A 26,572-nucleotide genomic window follows, 5' to 3' on the forward strand; every position below is an offset into this window, starting at 1 on the left:
GCAATTTTAGTTTGACCGTAAAGTATTCACCACCTCCGAAATCATTGCCATTAGATCGTCTAGCTTTTTCTCGATTAGCACCATGTCCCTGTTATGCTCTGTGTTTTCCTCTTTGCTGTTTAGGTAATTTTGTTGAAATTTATCCATTTCTTGCATGAACATTTGGAGTCGATTTTTTACGAAGTGGTCCGAATTTGGGGAACATTTTGGGGCGGGATGTGTAGATTCATCGAAACGTTCAATGAATTTAACCGTTCGCTGAGCGGGTTCCGCTTGACAGACAAATTCTTGGGGTAAACCACCCTCTTGTTCGGCACACAAATCATCCTCATCGATGTAATCTTTCATTATGATCGATGTATAGATAGGCTTCTGCGTTGTTGCATCATCCCGCAATACATTTAGCCGCTCTGTAAGATACTGCCTGCGATGTGGAGTTTGCTTGGCATGGCCGTTAGAAGCTACCATTTTTCCCAACATTTCTTTCGTCTCGTACCGTAGACTGGAAAGGTCATCAATGGTCTGTTTAGAAATGTCCAGAAATTGTTCCATTTCTGGCTTTTTCCATATTTTAAGGAATGCTTCAATTTCTGACTGACAGGATTTATCCAGCTCGTTTGAAACAATATTCAGTAAAGAGATATCGTCCGTGTCCTGCGGTTCAACCAATGATGGCATAGTTTCATCCAACAGTAAGGAATGATTCCTGGTGATATCCGACAGCAGTTCTTTGCACTCTTGCAAGTTCTGCTTCAGTTCGTTTAAGCTTTGCGTGTTAGGTGTTTGCAGAACTTCTTCAAGCGAATGATTTAACTGAGCGAAAATAGTGTTCAACGATGCAGACACTCCATCGAGAAAACGTTCAGAGTTTTGCAGCTCGGACTCATGTAAAATCCCTAGCGAGGAACCTTCTTCTTCCGGTGTGGGCATATTTGCCCACAGCTGTTCTATCTCCCTTAAGCGTTTGGAAGCATCCTTGATACTTTGCGCGGTGAGCGAGCTTCGATTCATGAGATTTGCATCGATAAAGCCGGACATTTGCGTAATTTCTTCGGACAATGTTTGTAAGTCCTCAGCACAGTTGATAGTATTATGGATGATACTGGGAATTTCTTGTAGTGCGGCTTTTGGTACGGCAGTTTTTGCGGATTGTTTCGCATTTTTGTACGCACTTACACGCTGCTTTAGACCGTCGAGTGCCACCGTGCCTTTCATGCACTCTTTTACGAGATTTTCGATTGATGCTGATTTTGGGAACTTTTCCGACGCATCGAGAAGCGTATTGTGAAGTAAAATTTGATTCTGTAAACGTTTTAGCAAATAATTGATATTGATCTTAGATCCGGATGTTTCGAAGCTGTTGTAAGCCATCTGTGCGTCGCTTAAAATGCTGTTGGAAAAGTTGGAGGATTCTTTCTGGCTGTTATTTTGAAAATTGGTCTGAAAGCTTCCTAATTCCATCTCGTGTGATTGCAGCATTCCCAGCGATGCATCTGAATTCTCTTGCAACGATTGCGCTTTCGATTGGTCCATGTTGGAGAAATCTAGCCGTCTGTTTTCAAGACAGAAGAATAATTTCTTTTATATCTCTCATTAAGCTTGTTTGGTTGCTTTATTTCTTACCTCTCCAGAACGGTACGCCACATTCTAGTTTTTTCGTATAATGGTATTAAACGTTTTCGACTAAACCCGGGTGCAATGATTTTGGATGCATTGATCGATTGAGATCTAGGCATTGTTTCAACGCGTCGGTTACCTATCTTCACTGCTTGTTCCGTGGTGTGTTCTACCGTTAATTTAATTTCAAAATTTTTCTGCTTCAATGTACCGTGTTTGGAATTACGCTCTATACTCGTTTTAATCGCTCTTTGGCCTGAGAACATGTTTTCAAAACATGCCCAAATACACAACTATCTACACGGCTTCAAAATTTCCAAATACACTCATGGGCTGCTAAGCATGAACAATGCTACTGTAAAACAGCTTTACAGCCACATTTCAGAAATACAGCAAGCGAATTTATGCTTCTCAGACGATGCATACATTCAGCGGCTCGTTTTTTCAGCTCCCGTCGTTCAGCCTTTTCCCAGTACAGGCGTACTACTTCAAGCACATGGTCGAGTTGTTTCTCACTCAAATTAAGATTGCGCACCAGCTCATCTATTGAGGCGAGGAATTTGCATTGCAGTTTGAACACCTGATGTGCGCTAGCATCCGCATTCCAGTGTTCCTTCATAAATGTGTACAGTTTTGGAAGCACATCACTGTTCGTCGGGGAAATTTGATGAAAAGAACAAAAATAATCAAATAAGAATGTAAGTTAGCATACTCGCTCTTGCTATTACTTTACGAATGTACTTACGCCAGCGATCGGTTGCGTATGAAATCTTTTGCTAGTCGGGCCAGAGTGAGCAATAAATCGAAAGCATTGCTTACCACGGCAGGATTTCGATCGGAGAACCGTTCGGAAAGGTTAAACCAAATATTGTGCACCAACGGGAGAAGTTGATTTTCGTACCTTTGTAGCACGTATATTCCTTCGTTCAGGGTGCATAATGAAACAATCCGTTCGGCATCGTTGGAAGAAGCGAGATGTTTGAAGTTAACCGTCAGGATGCGCAATACTATCTTCACGTGTGCAGGTAATTCCTCTTCGTTGTTTACCTCCGTTTCGATTTCATTTTCTGTCTGATCGCCCACATCCATATGGCCCGTTTCATCGGCTAGTTCATCTGGTTTGAATTCAACATCTTCTGCTTCATTTGCAATTTCTCGTTGAAGCAGTTTTTGTAACCGTTCAATCTGCTCCGTAAGATTAACAGACGCTTTCTCATTAGCAGCGTCCGGTGGGGTTGTATCTTCGTGCTCATAACGTAGTCTTATGGAGTGGATAAATATTTGTAACACTCGCAAACAAATGATCGAGTTCCGTTCGCCGTACTGTGAGTAACTGTCCAGAATATTCATGACAATTGGTGTAACCGTTGATTCGAGCACATCCGATGTTTCGTACGGTACGAAACGTAGCACCGATTCCAGAATGGTCATACCATCCTGAAAGTATTCCTTGCGTCTTAAACACCGGGTTACTTGTTGCGAAATGTAGTCGAGATTGTGATGTATCAACTGTTCGATGCTGGGCAAGCCTTGTGAGTGAGCTACGATGTCTAAGGCCAGTTCCGTTGATTCGTTCACACAGTTTAGCGTGTTGCCGCAACATTGCAAAAGAATTCGTAACGTATCATACAGATACCAGTGAAAGTGTTTCTTCATTAACCGTGCAATTCGGGCGATGGTTCGAACCACGAGGCAAACATGCAACGCATTATACTTCTGGTCGGCGATGTTATCGTTATCTTCCAACTCCAAGAACCAGTGATGCGATTGCAACACTTCCGAGAGCAATGTTTTGAACTGTTCCAGCTGCGAAGGGCTGTAATCGTCTGTGTCCGGTATCAATTCACTCAAAATGAATAGATAACCATTGCTATTTATCCTTGAAGCGTAAAAGTTGTCCAAAATGTACATGAGCACGGTATTTACCGCTTGCTCGTGCATTCGCAGTTTGTGGATCAGATCGAGAAACGATTGCCTAGCTCGAGGAGACGACACGTTCTTTAGAACGATCCATCGGGATTCGTTTTTTTCCTTTTGCAGGTGGAATCCTTCTTCGTATTCGAAACGGTACGACACGTACTCTCTACGTATCAGCTCATCGACAGTCTCAAGTTCGGCTCCGGCCAACAGTACCATGATGAACTGTTCTAGAATGTTTTGGCACGAGAAAACGCTTGTCAGTTGCGGTTCGGAGAAGAAACCAAGGAATCCCGTAATCAGTCGAAAGTTGGATATTTGTTCATGCTCTTCTCCGCGATAGATGATACGGGGCATTTGGTTAAGTGTATCGTAAAACAATTCGTCAATACGATTTCCGGCGAAGGATATCGTAAAATAGAGCACCGATTGGTGACACTTTTCGCAGATATCACGAACCCGTTCCGATTCATCGTGGCTCATGGCGATCACGGTTTGCAAATAGTGGACGGTACTGCTGGGCATATTGCTGCAAAGAGAATCAATATTTGCTGTATCAGGGCAAACAGAGAGTCTTTTTTCCTAACTTACTAAGTGCAGTTTCGCAACAGTTCGCAGTTCATTTTGGCAAACTCCAGCCGTATCAGGTCCTCCTCGTGCCCACGAAGATGAAGAATGAGTTGAAGTACTTTCTCTACTTTCTTGTCCGCCTGCAGCAACCATTCGCGAGAACGTGACGTCTCATTAAAGTATTTGATTTTGTCGTCTGCACGCAAACCTAAACCTAACACATTAGCATTTTTGTCTTTTTCGGTGAAACTTTCTGCCAGCTGCCGAAATCGCTCGATGCAGTACTGATCGTTGGTTGCATCCTTTGAATAGTCTTCAAAGATAAGCATGAGGGTTCGTCCTAGCGCTTTAATGGCGATCCGGTACACGGCTGTACCCTGCTTCTCATCTCCATTGATAATGGACACGAAAATTGTAAGCAGTTTCGGCAATGTAATAAACAACAGTTCCGCCACCTGACACCGTAGCACTATATCGTTGAAATCGAAATCATCATGCACTTGTAGGAGCGATAGAATGGCATCGACTGCTTGGAAACGAAGCTTTCGGGCCCGTTCCGTTTCCACTATGCGGACGCACACAAAAATGGCTTGCGAAAGGAGGGTTAAATTTTCCTTCACATAAACTTCCTCTATCAGATCGGGCTGGATGTGGCGAGACGCGAACGTGAGCACTTTCAACACGGCTAGTTTGTATTCTTCAGACAGGTTGGGACGTATTTTACCCGAGTCCTTGTCGTATATTAGTTTGAGGGCGGCTAGAAGCGTTGTTTTCAGCGCTACCGCCTTTTTCAGTCGGCCTTTCTGGAGAATGGTGATGATGCATTCTAGCAGATGTGTTTTCAGTTCGTTTTGGTTTCTGTACGAATAAAGAAGTTTAGTATTGCAAATGAAACGAATGCACACCGACACCATTCACTTACAGCCCCGGTACCGCATCGACGAGTATGATCAGCTGTTGCAGAAATATGTTCTGCAAGATCTGCACACTGCTGTTGTCGACTTTCTTGAGATGTTCGTTGAGATTTAATATACCTTCCTGGGTAGGTTTTTTAATAACAGCGTCGAACAGTGGTTTAATGGTGATAAAAATTTCCGAAAAGTTCTCCATCGTGGTGATTTGTTTACGAATGTGAATTAGCGCCAGCGGTTTGACATTGGCGTGTTGACATAACAAACGTTACCTTTGCTATTCCGCGTTTCGGAGCCAAAGTATTGAAAACCCGTACACAGTTGCGGTTTGATAAATTATAGATCATGTTTGTCCATAAAAATGATATTTCTATTTAATGTATCCGTACATGCCCACGTTTGGGTATTGTGTCTTACATATTTAAATCACTCCAAGCTCATCGTAATGCTTGAGAAGACCGTTGAAAACGTTACTTTGTACCACTTTGTATAGCTATCGCTCGTATAACCAAACGGAAGCAAGCATTCTAACCTAAATAACCACAGTTTTTGACTACGTGCATTCGTTGTTTTCTTTGCGACGGTACGACTTTTAGCTTTTCCGTTTTGTGGTGTATCGACGACATTTGTGCCCAGCACACGTTGACTGGTTTCACGGTGCGATAATCAGTCCGTGCTTGGTCCTTGGGTTTCTGCACTACTGGAAATGGTCCACCGTTTGGAACAAGCCATCCATTAAGGTCAGTGAATGTTGAAATCCATCGACCGTTGATGATCCTTGTCAAGGTCGGACAGAGCGGAGTGTGCAGGAAGGAATGCATTAACCAATTTCCGTGTGTATCCCGGCAGGAACGCGTAGCTGGAGAAGATTAGCAGTCCTAAAATGGCAAATATGAATGCATCTGCGAGTGGGTCGGTTAAGGAAATATAGTATCGATGGTGTATTATACGGCGCACAGTCTCAGATGCCAACGAATGTAAAATTTGCATATATTCACGCATAGAAAAAGGATACTGACGAAGCGCTTTTCCCACGGGTCGAGCATGTAGATACAGGTATTGAGTTCGTACAGTAAATACACGGATGTAATCGATTTCCATATTTTACGAAACATAGTTACAACAGTCACAAGAACTATTATTCTGCGCCAACAAACGGTTTAGTTCAATCTTCTTGCGTACACTGGCGTGAATCAGTATCAGACACGATTAGGCTTTCCGTCGGGTTGTACTGAGTAATATTATTTCGTAATCAGCGAGGGACTACTCCCTTATCAGTGGTATATGTACACAATTGACTGTAGATTTTTTTTCTCATGTGTCCTAAATTGAAGGGGACGATTTTTAGATATCCAATGGTTCAGTGTTGCGTGGCAGGTAATTGATAACAACGACTGACGCAGCGTAAATTTTGGCTGTTTTTCTCCGTTGAATGTGCTTGGTTTACGCAGAGAAATAGGCTTGACCGCACTTTCTTATCAAAACTGTGTTAGAACAACTAGGTTGAGTATTTAAAAGAGTTTGTCACTACACCACACAGCACTGTCTTTCTAATTGTTTAGAAATCGCATAACTCTTAGAAGAATAGCGAATAATACCGTACGAAACCGCAAGGGAATGCGAATGAAAAGTTTATTTTACTCTATTTCGCAGATAGCGATCAAAACAACACCTTTGAATAGCAACAAGACCAGCAGCTGTTTTGACAGTGCTTTTCGCCCGTGTGCGTGGGATTTAATTTCGCCCTAATGTCATGGACCGAGTGGTATTAAGCTAGTTTCACGCACTGGTTTCAAACAGAAAATACGGTTATCCGCTTTTTCTTTTTCTATGCTCGTGGAACTATAAAACATGTTATAAAAATAGTTCGATTCACTGTTGGAAAAGGATACTGACTAGACATTTTTCCCACGGTTCAAGAAAATATGTCATGCTGTAGATTTGCCACCGTAGATAGAAGATGTCCCATCGTTTCTGCAATTTTTCCTTCCAGCCGGGAGTTATTTCCATGCTGTGCGAACGCTGGTAAATTTCTTTCTCCAAAGCCGTACCGTCGATACAATTTCACTTTTGAACTGATGTTGTCCATCTTCCCAGTGTAAAATATACCCCCGAGACGAACCGGCGTGTGGTGATAGGATACGATATCTTATCGTGCGAAAATCCGATATTCATTAGTCTGCCATGCGTGCGGTCGCAGACAACGCCGCCAAATGCGGTGTATCTAGCCGGCGGATTATCAGCGACGGTTCACGTACGATACCGTTTTATCGAGTAGCCAGAGGTATTTATATATGTTTAGTTTAGATAAAATTTTGGTACGATAAAATAGCAATAAAAAATGTCATCCAAATTAGAAGTTACCTTTGAAGAAAAACAACAAATTTGCCCATTCCGTGTTAGCTCACAGTCTTCGGTAGTCGACGATGCTGCAGAGTTTGCATTGTTGGAAGATCCATGCAGCAGGTTGGCCAGTATTGACAGAGATGATGAACCGCCCACTACCTCAGAATGGTATCGAAGGCAATCATTCATCTACGGCGCGACGACATTCCGAGTCATCGAAGAATTGCTGCAAACGATCGAGCAAAACCCATCGGCAAATGTGGAACTGGATTTGAATGTAAGTTCCGATTGATTAAATTAAGCTGTTTCTATTTAACATCCATGTTTTACAGCGCTGTGGTTACACAAATCTGCACGTGCAAATTGCTCTGGATGCGGTGCTCCGGACTCATCCCCACCATCTGACACGTTTGGATTTGTGTCGGAATCGTTTGCTTAATCCCGCGTTAGCCTGCATGTTGGCGAATGTATTGCAGGAGTTGCAGACGATTGTGCAACTATCGCTTTCCTACAATACGATCGACGACCAGTGCATGGGGATCCTGTGTAATGCGTTGTCCAACTCGGGGGTTTGTCTGCTGGAAGCAGCTCACTGTCAAATTTCCGATCGAGCCGGTTCACTACTGTTCGGTGCACTAATGTACAGTGATTGTATCGAGATGATCGATCTCAGCTGGAACCATCTTGACATTCATAGTGGACCCGCAGTTGGACGGTTTCTTTCCACGCAAAGAACGGTTAAGGAACTAATCCTGCTTGGGAATCATTTGTACCACGAGGAACAATGTATTGTTCCACTTTTGGTAGGAACCATTGGTAACGATACACTGGAGCATCTGGATCTCTCGTGGAATGCTTTGCGCGGTGAAGATTTCGGTCGCGCTATACTGAAGGGCATATCACAAACCAAACTGAAACGATTGAAATTGGAACATAATCTACTAGGCGCTCGAGAGATATCCTTTATTACACGGATGATGAAGAAAAGTGAAACACTAGAGCAACTTTGGCTCGGCAGCAACATGTTTGAGGACACCGTCACACTCGATCTAGTGCGAGCCTTTGTTCAACATCCAACGATGAATGTGCTATCATTGGGATCATGTCACTTCATTTCACGACCCGTTGCCAGGCTGTGTCGATTGGGCTTGCGCAAAAATCCCACCAAAAAGATCATCTACCAAGGAGTGCTCCTAGCGCAACCGGCACGTCCGGTAGACGTGCAGGAAATGCTGCTGGAGCGTTGTCGGTTCCTTGCGCTGAAGCCGAAAAAGCCAAAACTGAAGCGTGACTTTGGTCACCTGATGTTGCAGCTAGCGGCGGCAGAAAATACGATACTGACGCGTGAAGAATTTGTGCTCGTAGTGAAGCGTTTTCGCGTTAAGCTTGATCGGCCGCTAGCCGAGGCACTGATGGATGCGTTTGAAGTACCGAAGAAATTGGTAGATACGGGCGCGATGGCACGGAAATACCTCACCAAACACCCCACGGAACCACCGATCGTGAAGCCGGCGAAAGGAAAAGGCAAAAGATAAACACAACGACACAGGTTTGTATTGAATTTTCCATTTCATAATATGTTTATTGCTTTCGATTTTCTTCTCCCTAATTGATGCGGTTGTTTCTTGCTGCTGCTGTTACTACTACTGCTGGCTTTCCGTTACTAGTTGTGTGTTGTATGAGTTGTGAACGTGATGATGAACGATAATGAAACGATGAACAAATGAAATGTAATAACGGGTCTGTCACCCTGCAGGAGAGAGTTGAGACGTCTTAAGTTTAAGTACTATGTACTACCGATTGTATGACGTTGAGAGTCGTCGGACGTTGACCGCGTGTCGACCGCGCGTTCGATTCGTCCGTTGTCCTGCTAGTGGAATGTGGAGTGTGCTGTGGTTATCTTTCGTTCTGGATTTTTGTTTCACCTACCATTCTACCGAGGATGGTCCATTTTTGTTTAGTTTAATCCTTAAATCATACCATGTTTTCGTTTGTTTCTAATCTCCTTTTTAAAATGTCCGCCGCGCGGCGGGCGTTGTTTTGTCAGATGTTATACTCAGTTTTGTCTTCCTTTTGTTTTTTACATTATTTACACAATCACACACATCTCGTTGCTGCAACAAAAACGAGATTCACCTATGCTTGTTCCCCACTGCCATTCGAATCGCGCTATTCTACGTTTGTCTACTTTTAAATAATATTGAGTACATGCTTTTCGTTGTGTTTGTTCGTTAATGTGTTTTTTCCTTCGTATTTGTAATAATGTACATTCGGGTTTTTTGTTGCGAGTGGTTGATAAAAACACAAACGCAGCAAATGGAGTCCTAACCATCGACGTGACTTTCCCTATCGAACCTACTGCTACATCGCTTAATTGTACACTCACAAACAACACTAAACAAGGAACTATTTATTCCATTATAATCTAGTCCTAACGAACCTGCTGTACGGTCGCCGTGTACCGTAAGCGCACACACGTCTACTAGTCGAGATGCCTCACCGGGGTGTGTGTGTGTGTGTGCGAGTCGAAAACAACGGACGAAAACTCCCCATAAAATGGCAGACAGAAATAATTGGCCTCCACATGATGCGATGGTCGGGAATGAATAGATCTTTTGAGCGGAATGCATTCTAGGTTCTGTGTTTACTCGCTTGCGTTACGAGCTAGTAAGAAAACCGTTTTTTTACACGTACGTATCTAAATGGCCCTAAATGCTTATCTAAACGCAAAAAAAAAAACAATTCTATCCCTCATCTGATTCACTTATTTAATATCACATTACATTTAACTTCTGCCCACAAAACAAAAACCGTACCGTGCGGATGGTTTTTTTTCCGACGCGCGCACATGTCGTCCATCTTTGAGCGTACGTAAATGAGGATCCAAGAATTCAGACGTGTGGATCGGAAGCTGAGAAGAAGATAAGTAGCTTGTTAACACCCTGTTGTCATACGCATTATCAGTCCTTTACTTTGATCTGCGCTGTGCATGGTTAGCAATGTGCCTTCTGGTGCCCTGTCCCTACGTGGAAATGGCCCCGTCTTGCCTCATTTTCTGGCTCAATTTGCTAACGACTAACAGTCGGAATTATACGTCCGACCACTGGGTGTGTAGTAATGTCCGTTAGATAGTTTAAATTGCGAACGTTGTTTGATTGCACAGCAAACGAAAATTGGTTGGTTATCCCTAAGCTCCTGCTAACTCGCCGAACTAAAGTAACGCGCAAGGGTTAAGAAGATCTAGTGATTGTGAGCTCCGTATTCGCGTGTTTCGATCTTGCATCTCATGTAAGTCAGGTGAAATATTTACAAATACAAAAGAGACAATAGACAGACAGACAGTTAACAAACAGTGAAGCGCGTTGACGAATAATAAATTAGTTACTCATGTATAAAAATATACTAATAAAAATAATGAATTCTCAAGTACGCGCTTCTTACAGAGTTTGCGTGCATGTTCCACCACACTGCCGCATCGAAGCGTACAGCAAACAGATACACACCCACAACAAAAACGCGCAAATGATTTGCTAAGGATTCGCTTTCTAGGATGACAACCGCACGCTACTACACGTGCACTGTCAGGACGTCTGAATCGGGCGCCAACGAGCTCGGTGCGTTCGGTGCATCCGGCACAAGATGGGCGGACAGTGTCCCGCTGGTCGCACTTGGCGTACACCCGCTTACCGCACTCACGTTTGTCGCTGACGACGCGGTATGATCGTTGATCGATCGTTTGCCAAAGTCTTTGTGCTGGCTGTCGATCGCGCCGACGATGTTTTTCGTCATGATGTCGGCGTTTTGCGTTTTGTGCAGCAGTATGTGCGAGTTCCGGTTGGCCGTCTTCTGCTTGTCGGGATCTTTCTCGAACTCGCTACCGTCCGGTGGGCACGGTGGATAGAGCTGCTGCGATCGATGGTGCACCGTGCTCGGGCCGGCTATCTGGTTAATCTCCGGTGCCGGATTGAGACTGAGTTCCATTGCGCCCCGGAGCGAGCTGGAACTCGCCTTCAATGGATTGGCGTACCGTCGAAAGTTTTCCTCGTTTTGCAAATTGTTTGACTTTTCTTCGTCCATGCCGCGCGATAGATCCAGGTGGGGCGATAGGTTGGTACCGGAACCGCTGTGTGAGTGTACCCTCTGGCGCCATAGCAGTGCGACGACTGCGCCTAGACAGAGCGCTACGATCGCGATGCCGAAACCGACCGCGATGAGATAGTTGGAACCGCCGGTGCCCTCATTGACCAGTGCCGTTTCGACCTTCACCTCCAGGATCGAGGTGAGTGGGGCTGCCTCGACGAGGTCTGTCTGAAAGGAATCGTTCTGGACGCCCTGCTGTCGGGAGAGGATTTCCGCCAGCAAACGAACAGCTTCGGTCAGGCTTGACGCACCACCGACCGGATCGGTTGGAGTAGACTGTGAAGGAAAGTTAGGAAGATAAAATCAATTATTGCACATTTGCCGTATGGAAGGAAACTGAGGGGCCTTACGAAAACTTACCAGTGTCACTTCAATCGTATCGTTCGTTCCAGTTTTGAGATCACATAGTACGACAATGAAGACGGACACGTCGAAGGATGGATTTTTGATGAGCTTCTCGCCGAGTTGTAACCGGAGCAGATGGCACAGTCCGTCCACCGACGTACCACGCACGAGTCGGTTCAGCTCCAGCAGTATCGATACACGGGCACAAGCCGTTCCAAGAGTTGCCTGGTTAGGGGTGGGGAAGTAACGATTAGCTTCTGTCGTGCATAGCTTCGTAACGCAACGACTTACCTGATTTGGCCAGCAGTCGGTTGGTGCCGGTATCTTTGGCGGTGCCACACGCCTGGAGGGTTCGAACGTACGACAGTCTCCTCGTGGTTGGCACGGTGGCGTTAGACAGGATTCTTGCGATGTCGGTACACAGACCTGATGGCTTTCGCAGACCGCTCCGGCGCCGTTCGACTGGTTCCGGTTGAGACAGTTGCTTAGGCCGCACCAAAGATTTGAACAGCGGGGTTTCCCATTCACGCAAATACACGAATTGCAGCTACTTTCGTCTGGTGCCCCTGGTATGGTACCGCTCGATCCCATGCCGTTCGGTTTGCTGAGCGCATCGCTGCTAACGAGTGGATCGTACGGAGAGTTGGTAGTCGTATTCGAGCAGACGGACGATGGATCGGAGAGCACTAGAAATGGAAGCAAATAGGAAAGGCATAATCAATACGATTGACTTCATAAACCATATACCCAAAGAGAAAATACTTACGAATTTCACATCGCACACCACGTCGACCGACCGGACAGATGCAGGTGAATCCTCCAATGCCATCCTTGCAGGTTGCGCCACCCAGACACGGCTGAGGTGAGCATTCGTTGACGTTGATCCGACAATCCGGACCGGAAAATCCTTTCGCACAAAGGCACCGGAACCAACCCGGACCGGACTCACAGGTGCCGCCATTATGGCAGGGTTGTCCCTGGCACTGGTCGAGCGGTTCGCTGCAAAATGGGCCACCCCAGCCGAGGGTGCAGCGACAGTGTGGTGCTCCACCGAACTGGGACGGTATGCAGGAACCACCGTTCAAACACTGGCCGGGTAGACACTGGATCGCACGTTCCGTGCACGTCTTCCCCGTCCATCCCGGTTGACATTCGCACGAGAAATCTCCTTCCCCATCGATGCAGATACCGTTGTTGGAGCACGGGTTCGAGGTGCACTCGTTGACATCTGGAAGTAGAGAAAGAATACGTACGCTCAGTAAAAAGTGTTGAGGTTATTGGCTCTTTCGAGAAGAGTCATACATGTGAATCTGCAGTGAAATATCATTCCGAGCAGGAGTAAATCCTTGAAAGATTCATCAATATCTGACAGATGTCTAGAAGTATACCCTAGCTGTATTGTTAATTCTCCGAAGATTCATGAATTTGTAAAGATTCTCGAAACTCTGGTGATGCTTTAATATCTAGTTCTCTAAAATTCTTGAATTTCTGAAGATTTGGGAATCCCTAAGGATAATACTAGATATCATGAAACTACGGAGATTCACGAATATTAATAGATTCTAGATAGATTATCTTTTCAGAGATTCGTGTATCTTCATAATAGAGACTCAAAGACAGACGCTCGGGACGAAGATTCATTAAGATTGATGATTCTTCGTAATAGAATTTTAGAGACATTCACTTAGTTTGAAGATTCAGACATGAAGGTGGATCAGAGTTAGCCAACGTACGCTACAGATCCGATCAGTGCACCAGAGTGACGATCACACCAAAATACTTACTATGCTGACAGAATGGTCCGGTGAATCCACTTTGGCAGGCGCAGCTCGTACCCATCGGACCGGACTCACATTTACCCCGCCCGTTGCACGGAATCGGAACAATCTGTCCACCGAGAATCGTCGTATCGTTGCTGGTAGGCATCGTGCAACCTCCTTCTGTAAATGGTACAATAAGAACAAAACGATGACATTAATGCAAAAGTGTTTATTACTCCAGCGCCAATCCGTTGCTGTTCCTTCGAACGTGAATCATTACGCTGCTTGTCCGTGCGGACGGGGGACCATTTATGCTTCCACATCTTCATTAATGATTGTTTCATGCCGTGGGCAATAATTCATAACATCCGCGTGTTCTGTAGGTACGGAAAAGGTGCGAAAGAATTGCGAAGCAATCAAACACCGAGGGAGAAGTGTCCGTGGAAATGATGGTAATAAATAGTGTGAAGGAATAGTCTAGCTTCCAGTACTACTACTGCTGCTACAGCGAGGTTCTCTGCCACCCCTGCACACTGGGGTCGTGCGCGCAACGGCAATGTAAGCGATCAAATGCGGGATCCATTTTAATTGCTTAATCAGTGTCTTTGCATTTATTCTTTCTTATTTTTTTATTCCTATCTTAAGCTGTAGCTTCCTTGGCAGAACCGATGTTTATCTATTTGCTGGTGCCGTTTTTTTCTGTTGCTTTATTGTAGATAAATTGTTGTTTATTGTTGTTTGGCAGTTTCTTTTGCCTGTTTGTTTTGTACGCCTGAATGAAGTTATTTTGTTTTACACTCGAAAACAGATAATGCCTGCCCGGGCGTTGCACACGGCACAGCCTCAATACGGCCAGCACAAAACCCGGCGCGGCATCTTAATCGAGACTAATGCTCAAGAAGTATTGCTAGTTATCGGCCGGTTCTCTATCATCTTGGCATCCCGCGTGTCCCCGCGGTACTCGCTAACGAATTGAGGCTCGTTTGTGAATGTCTTTTTGTTTTGTTTGGTGTGCCCTGTTTTTTTTTGTGTCTCCCTTTTTGTATTCCTCTGCCGCTTTCCCATTCCCGATCGTCTGGGCGACGAGACCGTGCGCGGAGAGTGTGCAGCACATTAACATTCTTCCCACTGTGCCGGACTATTTACACGAACAATTTTCTTTTGGTTTCTCTGAGGGTTTTTTCTCCGTTGTTGTTGGTGGCTGTTGGATGGGTTGGATTGTTACACCACCCTCCCTTATAGGTTACAGCTCGCGCGAGAGGTTAAATCGGAACACCAGTGACACACCGAAGGTAGAAACCTTATTCGGCCTCATTTGTGGTACGGTAGTATCGGGTACATTGTCTTTCCTTCGCCCGTAACAAACTAGCAAACATCGTTAAATGGGGGAAAAACAGAGGTGCTTGATTTTTCAATTTACATTAATAAATGAGTGAGTTCTGCGGTCTTGACGGTGATCTCACCTGGGAAAAGAAGCAGTACCCCACACTCTAGAGCCCATTGATAGAATAACTTTTCGGCAGTCGGAATGTCTCCACGGGTTGGGCGTTGTATTATGGGCGTAGTTTTTTTTGTTTTGTTCGGTTAGTTTGCTCAAATTCCAGCAGAAGTACTTGGACCATTTTGACGCTGTCGGGCATCATTTTGTACGGAAGGTCTGTTTTTGTGCGTTTGTGCGGCCCGAAGATTTAGTAAAGCATTGAAGAAATAAACGATCAAATACAAATTATCACCGTAGGCAAGAAAGAGTGACAGAATGCAAATGGGGAGAGATTTAATTGGGAAACAGTAATAGAAAGCCACACGGTCAGCAGCAATGTGACCATGTTGTTGGGAATCGTCTTCATACCATGTGTTCCCATCGCACAGCAACCGGGCGTTACAATAAGCTACGACAAATATTGGCCGTAATCGTTAATTTATCTTCATCTTCACCGAAACCTTCCTTAGTCCGGTGTGCGTACGGAATGCATGGAAAAACCTCACGGCCCAAGTCACAGTCGGACGCGGCATCAACTTTTCGACGTCGCCGACGTCGCGGTGCGTTGATGCTCGTAATCACAAATGGAACTTTGCTGCCTTTCAATTGGAGATGCGATCGTTTCATCATTTCAAACCGTTCGCTGGATGGAGCAGCTTTTTCGAAACCATAAATAAGTTGTAAACAATTTATCAAAAATTAATCACAAAATCTTACATGCCTTCAGTTACTGGCTCTCTTCCGGGCACACATCCCCCTTTTCGAATACCTTGCAGGAGTAACCTTTTACCGCGTTGCTCCGAGCGCCAGCATCAGCTTTACCTCGTGGATGAGCAACTTTGTTCATCTTTCGCGCCTTTAGCGCGTTCTTATTCTGCTCACTGTTTCACTAATATCCTTGCTTACCCTTCCCGATACGCGGGCAACCCAAACAAAAACAGGCCAACTGAAGAAAATGGAGGAACATCGGCTTTTTTTTCCTTTCTCGCAACATCATTGTGTTTTGTGTCTTAAGCGTAAAAGAAAAAATATTCCCCCGTAGGAGAAAAAGTTCCATTAATTATACAAATATCGGTCCGGGGTCGTGGAGACTCCACACAACTCCAAGCTCCATCCATGCGCTCCACCGATGACGAGAGGCTGCCAAACGCGTGTGAGTGTGTGGCCATACGATAAAGCATAGCAAACGGTACGGACAACACCAGTCAAAAGGCAGCAGCCAGCATCCGAGCGTACCATTACGATCCATCGGGACAATGCGATCCATGGGCCGAGAAGCGAAGACTGCTGGATGTGGACGGAAAGCTCAATCATATTGTCATTATTTCACTATCCTTTTGCACTACGCTCGGTGGTACATAGGGAACGGTTTGGTTCTAAATTTGGAACGGCATTGTATTAATTACCGAGGCATTTAGGAACCTAATTATTCATCGCATGTGAGCGATCGAGCAAGAGCGATCGAGCGATCATTAGTCATCGGGGTGGTTCTCCCTGCGGCGACTCCTTCCGTATACCATTTGTTAGACTAGTTAGCAGAATTGATCGCCCACGGGTGTATGCGCGTGTGTGAGAAATGGTTATGCTTTTTTCTAGCCTTTTTTTTTTGTTTCCCCATAAGCTAGACAAGTCCAACAACAGATGGTGATTATTGGCTTCACGCTGTACGTTGATGGGCAAGTTAGAATCTTTCACGAATTGTAGCATGCAAATTAAAACGATCTAAAAATAGTATGTCCAACTTCATAATTTACCAAAGCTTCGGGTTGATTTGCTCCCAGATTCATATTCGTGTACACTGGGTGCATTAAATGTGCTCAGGAATTTTACCCCTTCCCAATCCATTACGGGACTTCCCAGATCGACCTGGCAAGATAGCCGCATCCACAGTGCGCCAGGATCAAAGAAGAATTAGTCCAATAAAACGATTCCATCTATGGGTTAATCCATCCAATTTAGCATCCATTTGGTTGGTGACGCTTGCCTAGTGGCCCGTGTGCCCGTGTGCTCTGCCATCTGCCATTTGCCATCTAATTACGCAAGCGGGATGGACAAAGCACACGCCCCGCCGCGGAGTTGGAGGGAAAAATTTGCCTATTGATCAGAGTGTCGTCGGCATCAGGATTTTGTGGACGGTGTGTGTCCTTTCAGGGTAACGGGAGGGGTGTATCACGGTAAAATAAAGCACGGATGAAATCAAAAGATCAGCTACTGGGTCCATACGACGAGGCAACATATTTGCAGAGTCTCGCCAGTTCCGTACTGCCTGTTTGCAGCACGTAACGGCAGGATCAATGTTCTGCTGCAAATCAAAACGTTCTCATTTAACTGACAATCACCGGCCGCTCAAGCGTTACGCCTGTCAGCGAGGACACTCGCTGCTCCGGCCAATGGATCTTCCGGGACGGAGCCTATGCCACGGGAGCCCGGAAAGTTAATTATGTGTACGGCACCGAGAACCTCCGCGCTTCACAATGGGGCGGCGGTGTGGTTTTTTTTTTTCGCCAATTGGGCTGCAACACATTCCTGCCCGCATGTGGTGGAAGCAATGTAGGGTGTCCCCGTCTCGATAGTGGGCAGCGGCGCGAACCGTTGATTTCCTTCGATCTCACGCCTTGGCTGGCGGGCAGCAACACAACACGGTGGCGGAACCGTGGTGCTTATGTTTGCGATGCGTCTCCGCGCGCACGTCGCAAACGTCGCGTGATCGGTGCGCATCCGAGATGCATCGCACCGCTGTTGCAATTCATGCAATTTCGTTCCGGTAACGAGGCGGCAACTCTCTGCGCTCGAGTGTTGCCAAACGTCATTTCTCAACCCGTTACCGCGTTCCCTCCTTCATCTCATTACACTCCCCGGCATGGGAATGGTGTAGGGGGACGGGCAAGATTTACCAGCAAATTTATTTATTATTTCAATTCAATTTATATAAACTTCATATTTACATCCCATTTGAAGGGTGGACTGGAGGGCCGCCCCGCCTAGTGGAAGCCCCCATAATAATGAGGCGCGGCACATAATTGAACAGCATTTGCGGCATTTGTATTTCCGATGTTCCGATGCATCGTTTTGAGCCCCCTTTCCTCCTCTCTTTATTTCGCAGCCGCGGGGGCACTGGAGCGATCCCACACGCGCCCGGGTAGCTGTGAGTGAGTGACTCACTCGGTGCGCTAGCGACGAACCGGATCGTTTGTTAACTGCCGCAGGAAGTGTCATCGTGGGACGCGATGCTACCGTTTGTGTGTGTGTGTGTTTGCGCACGCCACGATTTTCATTCACGTGATGCGCGCGCTTCGGTTTGAATTTTGAATCCAAAACCTTTCCTTACCTTCGGCTCAATTACCGGGTGAGAACATAAGTAGTGATTAATAGATGCGCCGGCGATGGACGGGAGATGCGAAGCGGACGGAAAGCGGACTAGAATTAGGGGATGAAGCAAAGCACACAACGTCGAAATGTCTCCGTGTTGCTAGTGTGACTAAACAGGGACGGAAACGCGCGCCTGAGTAGGCTTCGCAAAAGCTCCCTCGTTGTCCCGTGTCCCGTGGGCAGATAATTGGGAAGCATGACCTACCGTTTCCCTATGAAATTCAAATCAATTCCCACGTTTTTGGGCAAACATTATGAAAGTGAGCGGGGGAAAATAATTTAACCAACACAGGCGCACACTTTACACTCAAACAAACGTTCCAATTTCTCTGTCCGGTTGGATCCAATTAACCGGCTGCGGAATATTTCATGCACTCGGCCGCAATTAACGGTGATATCGGCCGGGAATTGGAGAGCAAAAAGCACCGAGGAACTTCACAACGTCCACGCCTGTTTTACTTCCGGAATCGGCAAACGGTCGGATCTGGAACGGTGTGGAACGGCGAATAAAATGGACATCCTAGCTCAATCGTCCACCCAATATTACCTTCTACGGGTGTTAGCCGATCTGCGCGTACACAGTATATTCGGATATTTGCTCCCCAAGCCAAACCCATCGCGTGTCAATCAAAATTCTTTCACTCACACTTAAAAATCGTCAATTTACGCGCGGTGCAGTGCCCCTTTCTCCAAACTCCAAAGCCCCAGAACAGTGCCGTAATGCGAGGCGACGCCGGTTGTTGTTGGGTGTCGTCGGGAAGCGACTGGCCGATGCTTTCCCAAATAAATAATTCAACATTTTCCATCCAAGGAGTCAATTATTCTTCCGCGTGTCTAAGACATTTCTGCTGCGGGGTGAGTGCGCACCCCACCAGATCATCGGTCGGACAATCTGAGGATCTCGCTTGTCTTTCTCGCCGTTCCTTCGGTAACGCCGTAACGCACTGAAGGGAACCCGTGTTGTATCCCGTATCTGGGCACACACTCGTGCCAAAACAAAGCCTGCCCAAGATGTTGGACACTAGCCTGCCGAGATGCCGAGAAGTAGCGCGGTCAGTTGGTGGGCTACAATTTTTGGCTAGATTATTTTCCCACCGCACCAAACACGCTAACGAACCCCGCCAGTTTTGGTGGCGGGGAGGGGAAGAGGTTTGTACGAACGGAGCGTACCATTGCAAGCGATCGCACGGTGACGATCGATCGACGGATCGCCCGCAAATTGGCAGTTTTGACATACAGCTTAATGTTATACAATCCCGAACCCCGTGCGAGATCGAAAACCGGGGTGAGCGTTCTAGCGTTCCACCGAGGGAGCCCACGGGAAAGACAAAAGCACGAATCATTATTTGATGCCGAGAGCGGGCGGCAGGGATTACGAATGGTTTGCGAAAACGAAGTGCGATAAATGCGATTCTGGCCATTCTTCTGGACCATGTCTATGGGGTGGATGGCAAGGTGGCAAACCGATCGCACTGATCCGTGTTCGATTGCGACCGCAGTGGAGTGTCGTCAGCTAGACAACCGTGTATAGATTGGGGGCCTAGACCGAATACGGGGGGGCGGTGGATGAGAGCAATAATCCATCCCCGACCAGTGGTGAAAGGCACCAATAGTGCTCAGGTGATCATGCATGATACAGCATGGGAAGGGGTCAGCATAAACCCCGATTCGCTTATGAGCGATGTAGAACGATATGGAGCTGGACAGATGAACAACTGTTAACAAACTTGTTAATTTAAATCGAGTGATCGTTGTACGCGGGCCGGCTGGATCGTGGCCCGCGGACATGATTTCCACTACCCAACGCCCAACGCCGATCCGTGCGCTTTCACGCGAGGGCAAGGTGCACACGCGGATGCACTGCGATTGCTTACGTTCGCGGTTGTCTCCTGCCGGGGAACGGGCCTGGCGTAGTGATGATGTATATCTGGATCACCAGGGGTACATGAACGGCAATTTGTTAGCGAACCCGATGGCGCGAAGGGCACAATCCTGCGCCCGTGTAGCCGATGATTCCTGCACGATCAACAATGACAATCATATCTTGAAATAAACATGTTAACGGACATTTCTCTCGCCCGTCCCTTCCGCTCCTCCCTTTCTTATGGCACGATCACCGGTGGTGGCCGATTGGCATTTCCAAACCGTCAAACCGGACCCAGAGCCGAGTGTGGCACGTTGCATTACTCTTTCCCCTGCTGTTGTGCGTTTCACCGGGATCGTGCATAGACGACGCGATGAAAATGAGCGATCGCGCCAATTCTAGCCACACACACACTCACTCACTCGGTGGGGGGATGTAATAAATATGTTCCGACGGGCAAGGGTCCGATGTTTGGGGTTTCGGTGAACGATCCTGTCCTGTCCTGCTGCGATTTGTAAGATGCACCAAACCGAACCCATCGTGACCGTCAATCTGAATCGGCCGGCGCACGCCTGAGCTCACCCTAACTTCCCCGGCATGTTCATTTTCCAATCGATTATGCCAGCACCCGAGAGCGTGGCAGCCATCCATTGGCACAAGGCGAATGGAAAAGGGATAATTAACTGCCGACTTTGAGAACCGGCAGACAACACCGGACCGGTGGTTGCAGCGGGAGCTACACGGACAAGACAACCTAACCGACATCTGTCAGGACGATGGACGGGCAACTGTTGGTACCAAAAAAAAATGGGGATTCACTTCAGCACCGCATCCTCCCGGGGCAGGTCCTTGCGAGATGTAGCCCGAACCACGCCAGATTTCCTCCAGCACGCGGCCGATAGAAGGCGAGTGAAACTTGACCGGAGCGTCGTGCAACATGATGCTGATTTATAGAGCCGTTCGAACGTTGCTAGGAATGGCTGTGTGTGCCGTACAGGAAACTGTTTTCCGCCCCGAGAGCGAGCGTTCCCAGCCCAGCGTTTCGGGCGTAGAAAATAAATTGCATTTGACAGATTTTCCCATCGACTTTCGTGATGGAGAAATCAAGCTTTTTTTTTGTAACAAAAAGTAAGAGAAAACCCAAACAACGAAACGTAAATAAAAACACCGTTCGTTGATGATAAAGTTGAACGCTCGATTTCACCCGAGAGCGATAGCGGTTGTGGCTGACAAAACAGTCGGCAAAACGCATCGGCGGCAGAGGATCATCACCTGAAATTGGCAACTGCTTGTCACATTCCTGGCACGGATCCTTTCGAGTTAGCGCAAAAACGGTGATCCGCCTCAATTTTTGTTGCCGTTGGCCCGCGTGAGTGGGAATCGAACGATCGCCACCGAAATCGCCGGCGAATCGGCACAGAGATCCCAACCGGTCAGATACGCCATAATATCGCCCGTTGTTGGCGGTTGATGGTGGGCAATAAAATACAACCAAATACGGCGCTGGCTGTAAATTATCCAAATGTTTCCACCGCCTCGCCCGGTTGGCTCGGGACGTGAAGATGGTGAGATCTTCTTTCGCATTTCGACACCTTCGCACGAAAAGGGACGCGAGTCGTCGCAGCAGCTGATGTTGATGCTTACTGATAGTGTGTGATAGTGTTGCTGTGAAAATAAACCCATTCACAGCACAACGGTGCTGGGGGGACCGAATGAAAATGGCAAACACTGTGGCGCTCTCGGTTTGCCCGTGCGCAAGCGCGTTGAAATATTATAATGAATTATTGTATTATTATTATAATTATGTGTTGCGATGGTGTTGCGATGGTGCTCCGGTGTAGCAGCCTGCTCCGTTATCTTTCCGGGTCGATACCGGACGAAGCAGCGCGACACCTTCGCTTCACATGCGACCACAGCGACGCAAGATGCTCCACACGACCCGTGGCGGCTGTCAACGCGGTGGCGTATATGGGACAATAAATTGGATGTCACGAATATGCTAATGCCGTGCCGTTCCGTTTGGGAAGCGAGGACTGTTGATCTGGTTTGATTTAGACACTTGGAAAGTCACACCCTGACCGCAAAAGAAAAAAAATCCCGCACCCTCGAAAGATTTGGCGATATGCTATTGGTTGCGGATTTTAACACATTCCTCCGTAGCAAATCCGCAACGCTCTTTGTTGGGAAGAATCTTCCCGATGCGATGAACCACTTACCATTTGCACAAGGGCCACCCTTTTCGCAGGGTACGCGCGGAAATTCGCAGTGCCGCCCGGCACGTCCCGGTGGACAATGGCAGTAGTAACCGCCCGGCGTATTAAGACACTGGCCCTCGATACACGGTGACGATCCGCAATGATCTTTGGCCTCCTGCAATGGAAAAGAAAACAAAAACACACATAACAATTAGTAGATAAACCGAAACGAAACGGCGGAAACGGAAAGAAAATGGTTGATGGAAATTGTGGCTGGAGCCACCGAACATCCGACGGGGTTAGAACAGCATCATAATAGTGTGCCATAAAGTATTTTACCTCCGGTGGTGGTGAGGTAGTAGTAAGATTGAATGGTGGAAACCAATCGAAAAAGACGCGTCGAAAACAATCGTTTTGAGGGGGGTTTGAAGTTTTGTTTACGTTGCGCGAGCATAAAATCAAATTTTTATGTTAATCTCCACCATCTCCCCCGAAATACCGAAATCGGAATCGACCGGTTAGAGACAGTGGCCCGCGCACCAGCTTTTATCACCACCTCCAACGCCAACTTCAACTCCAAACACGCACACAAAAACAGGTCCGCACCGTGGGCAAAGGATGCGGCAGAATGGTTTTAATTGGGGCCCCCGGTCCGCCCCGACATTCACGTTCACGAACAACCGCTGAGCGGCGGGATTATGATATTATCGCGTCCAGCTGAGCGCCGAATCTAACAGCAGCGGTAAAAGTAGCATTAACAAACGAAACGAAAGCTCACCCATCGAAGTGCGGTCCGCGGGGCTGTTGGAATAGTGGCGCGAGAGGAATGCGCTTTTTTTTCTAAAAAGAAAATAGTAAACCATCTTCTATGACACGAAACGCACGGTTTCGTTCCCGTTCTGCGGTTAATCTGATTAGCGATCAATTTTGGGTAACATGTGGCTATCTGGTGGACCGGCAAGCAACCAAGGTGACGTTTTAATCGTTACCTTTTGACGTTTTTGTCGGGCGTCATCAAATAATGGGGTGGTAGGGGGATGGGACGTCCTGAGTGAGGGATGAAGATAAGGCGACCAATAAAAGCAATCAAACAACTAAACAAGAGTAAACTACGGGGAATGTAATAAATCGGTCGCGTTGTACGGTGTGCCGTGAGAATGACCGTGTCGTGACACTTGTTACATTTAACACCTTCGGACACTCTCCCCCAATGGGAGGCAGGTTCGAGGCCGGCGCACTGGAAATTGTCAATCAATATTTGGTGTCTTAAGACGATCGACCAACGAAAACAAAAGAGAACAAAAATGCTGAAAGCTACTTACGGCCGGAGACACAACGAAGGATTTTTGGGAACAGAGAGAAAGAAAGAAAGAAAAATAAAACGCCAAACGATCTCGAAATAGATGGAAAGCGTAAAGTGAAAGATGGCCGGAACCGTTGTCACCCGAACGCAAACGCGACGTTGCAGCAGCGATGGGGGTGTGGGTCGGTTGTCGCATTAACGCAAGGTTTTGCATTTTCCAAGCTTTTGTTTCTTGACTGACAGTAAGCCGTCCCGGTTCCCTGAATGTTTTGGGGGGGAAACGTGATCGTGCCCGGATCAGGCTTTAATCGATTATCGATATTCGCGCCATATTTAATATGTGTTCCCCATATTCAGACAACCTTCTCTCCCACCTGTCGTCCCGGGGGCTGTTGTTCGTTGATCGTTCCCAGTCCAATCCAGTGGATGGGGGATTTTCACACCAATCGCCGGGCTTAAGGCGGTCGAAGGAAGGCTTTACGAAATTCCTTCCAAGCTAAACTCAAAAAAAAAAAAAGACGGTCCCGTTTGGTGGGTGCCGATGTATGTTCGGGTGGGTATGCCTTAAATTACCCCCCTCCTCGATACAGATCCAGTTTGCTTGTTAAATGAGTCTAGTGCAGTCATTTGCGCCACCAAGATGAGTGCTCCCACGGCACGGCGGCATCTCGACCGCTTCCGATCTGTGTCGGGCTGTTGTGCGCCAGGAATATGGAGTGGGACAGTTTGCACTCACTCACAGTGAGTGATTTAATTTAATGATCCACTGGGAAGGCGATTCAATTCGTTAGCAATGATTTAATTTGGTCCCGTATTTGGTTCGCTCCGGTGCGCGCTGGGAACGACGGCACCAGTTACGGGTAAGGGCGTCTTTTTTGTTTTCGGGGGTAGAATGCCACCGGCCAAAAGGGACAAACATTGCCATGGAAGCGGTAGAGGGACCAGCAGCAGAAAAGACCCGAACCTGAGAAATTCGCCCGGTGACGATGGTTTCTGTTTCGGGAACACCCAACGGATGCTGGCTGGGGTGGGCGATAAATTTTTCTCACTGTACAACCCAATGCAACCTTTCTCCTGGGCGGGGGGTGATTTTCGCTGCTTTTTTCCTTCGGGGTGTTTGCTTTCCTTTCCTGCTTGATAAGTTGCGGGAGCGGTGATTTGTTTCTCTGCTTGTTTGGTTCATTTTGTTGCTGTTTCTTCGAACCTCCCGAAACCGTCCGATATGGGATGATTTTTGTGGGACGGTTACACTGGTTAAAAAAGCGATTAATTGCTGCTGGTTGCGGTGTGATGTGATGAGACAGATGCGCGTATCAGCTTACCGCGTACTGTACGGGAGATTGTGCGTGCGAAGATTTGGTGGAAGATTAACGACCGATTGCGGCGTCGCTAACGAAAACGCTTCCAAACGTGTCGACATGTTGGCGTTGTACGGCGTGAAAATCAATCAACCCACCCGTGCTGTTTTGGCACACTGTTTAAGGGAATGGCGTTCGCGCCAGGTGTGCCCAAGGGTGTGCTGCAACCAGTTGGGTGTGAAATCGGCTATCAAAATTGGTTTGGCGCTCGCGTGATTCAATCCCCGAATGATCGATCCTCGGTTCGGTTCGGTTTCACAGTTCAATTATTATTTATGATTAGATGCATCATCTTCCAACCGAGCTGCACTTCGGTCCATCAATAGATCGGCGAATAGATCAGGTTGTGGAGGGTGTTAAGGAAAGCGGGACAGAATACATGCAAATAAAATTGAAATAAACAAGACTCCGCGGAGACTCCCGGCTGTGCCACGATCAATCAAACGAACGAACGAAGTACGAAATGAAGTCACTGCCAAGCGACGTACCCTCTCTTTTTCGATCATGAAGCACATGTTGCAAATATCAGTCCCGTTGATAACATCACACCTATCGCGCGATATTGCGCAAGGTAGCGTAATGAAATGCTCCAGCAACGGTGACAAGCGCCTTTAAGCGCCACCGATAACCGGAGGAGAGATGTTAATCAATTAGCGTCAACTAGCGCACGTTTAGCCGCTGGAGCCCCGTTCGGTTTGTCCAGTTTCCGGTAAAGGTATCCAGCTACACCCCATTTTTTTGTTGAGTTGTGGAGCTCGGTTTTCTATTTGTACGCTCACTAAACTCCTTCGCCTGGCAGCCCCAAACGGTTTGTTTTGCTTTCTTCACCATCTTACAAGCGATCGCTGGCGGATTTCGCATCTTTCGCGAGGTCGCCACCGTCACCGTCGCCGTTGCGGTGGCTGCGAAATAACCTTTAGGTGAGTTTGATTTGTTGTACATAATTGCCCCGGCAGCGCAACACACTTGCTTCGTCCAACCGGCCCGGTTGGACGGTTCGCCAAACGAAAACTGTATCGAACACCGCCAGCAAGTGCAACACTAATAGCAGGTGCATTCGTTCGCCACGGCTGCGAAAGGCCACCCGGCCACAGCCGGCGGTGCATGTGCAGTTTTATATTACATTTAAAATAATTTATTTATTTCATTTCAAAGCCGAATGACCTGTCGGGTGGCTCTGGCTTTGTTGGCCGGTGTGTGCGACTAACGCTTTGGAAAACGCGTTTTTGGTTTCTTGGTGGAGCGATTTGCACTGCACCGATCGGTAGCACAGCAGCACTTCGTGTTTGTTCGCATGTCGCGCATGTTCTTCTCCCATTCCTGCTGCCCTATACCACTCCCCAGGCCAGGCCAGGCCAGGCCAGTGTGAAACGAAATCCGTGCCATTTCGTAATCGG

The 26,572-nt window shown here is 47.1% G+C and overlaps 4 protein-coding genes across 4 annotated transcripts in view; 1 reads left to right on the forward strand and 3 right to left on the reverse strand.

Annotated features, from left to right (window-relative positions):
* Positions 1–6: 6 nt before the first annotated feature.
* Positions 7–1,883, reverse strand: LOC128296840 (uncharacterized). The gene is made up of 2 exons (XM_053032341.1): positions 1,624–1,883; positions 7–1,552 (listed from the first exon to the last, which is right to left on the reverse strand). Exons 1-2 carry the CDS (start codon positions 1,881–1,883, stop codon positions 7–9), a joined length of 1,806 nt encoding a protein of 601 aa, XP_052888301.1.
* Positions 1,884–1,969: 86 nt separating this feature from the next.
* LOC128296839 (TELO2-interacting protein 1 homolog) lies at positions 1,970–5,214 on the reverse strand. The gene is made up of 4 exons (XM_053032340.1): positions 5,027–5,214; positions 4,126–4,962; positions 2,363–4,063; positions 1,970–2,264 (listed from the first exon to the last, which is right to left on the reverse strand). The coding sequence occupies exons 1-4, from the start codon at positions 5,212–5,214 to the stop codon at positions 1,970–1,972; spliced, it is 3,021 nt and encodes a 1,006-aa protein (XP_052888300.1).
* Positions 5,215–7,356: 2,142 nt separating this feature from the next.
* Positions 7,357–9,926, forward strand: LOC128298614 (uncharacterized). The gene is made up of 3 exons (XM_053034382.1): positions 7,357–7,638; positions 7,694–8,910; positions 9,791–9,926. Exons 1-2 carry the CDS (start codon positions 7,357–7,359, stop codon positions 8,894–8,896), a joined length of 1,485 nt encoding a protein of 494 aa, XP_052890342.1. The 3' UTR covers positions 8,897–8,910; positions 9,791–9,926.
* Positions 9,927–10,928: 1,002 nt separating this feature from the next.
* LOC128310611 (protein serrate) overlaps positions 10,929–26,572 on the reverse strand; it is a 103,081-nt gene continuing 87,437 nt past the window's right edge. Inside the window, exons 13-18 of the mRNA XM_053047295.1 lie at positions 22,536–22,689; positions 13,631–13,786; positions 12,613–13,074; positions 12,138–12,532; positions 11,862–12,071; positions 10,929–11,777 (exon numbers count right to left, since the gene is read on the reverse strand). Of these exons, the coding sequence (XP_052903255.1) occupies positions 10,929–11,777; positions 11,862–12,071; positions 12,138–12,532; positions 12,613–13,074; positions 13,631–13,786; positions 22,536–22,689 (2,226 nt within the window). The remainder of the gene's footprint in view (positions 11,778–11,861; positions 12,072–12,137; positions 12,533–12,612; positions 13,075–13,630; positions 13,787–22,535; positions 22,690–26,572) is intronic.

This window comes from Anopheles moucheti, chromosome 2 (genome assembly GCF_943734755.1).
Source record: "Anopheles moucheti chromosome 2, idAnoMoucSN_F20_07, whole genome shotgun sequence".
Lineage (NCBI taxonomy): Eukaryota > Metazoa > Arthropoda > Insecta > Diptera > Culicidae > Anopheles > Anopheles moucheti.

What these genes read in the sequence shown, in the direction of transcription:
- LOC128298614 (XM_053034382.1), top strand. Translation starts at nt 7,357, where the DNA reads ATGTCATCCAAATTAGAAGTTACCTTTGAAGAAAAACAACAAATTTGC. An exon ending in ATGTGGAACTGGATTTGAAT is followed by an intron (nt 7,639 to 7,693) that starts GTAAGTTCCGAT and finishes CATGTTTTACAG; the next exon opens with CGCTGTGGTTACACAAATCT.
- LOC128296840 (XM_053032341.1), bottom strand. Translation starts at nt 1,883, where the DNA reads ATGTTCTCAGGCCAAAGAGCGATTAAAACGAGTATAGAGCGTAATTCC. An exon ending in TGGCGTACCGTTCTGGAGAG is followed by an intron (nt 1,553 to 1,623) that starts GTAAGAAATAAA and finishes TCTTGAAAACAG; the next exon opens with ACGGCTAGATTTCTCCAACA.
- LOC128296839 (XM_053032340.1), bottom strand. Translation starts at nt 5,214, where the DNA reads ATGGAGAACTTTTCGGAAATTTTTATCACCATTAAACCACTGTTCGAC. An exon ending in GTCGATGCGGTACCGGGGCT is followed by an intron (nt 4,963 to 5,026) that starts GTAAGTGAATGG and finishes TTATTCGTACAG; the next exon opens with AAACCAAAACGAACTGAAAA. An exon ending in CTGTTGCGAAACTGCACTTA is followed by an intron (nt 4,064 to 4,125) that starts GTAAGTTAGGAA and finishes TTCTCTTTGCAG; the next exon opens with CAATATGCCCAGCAGTACCG.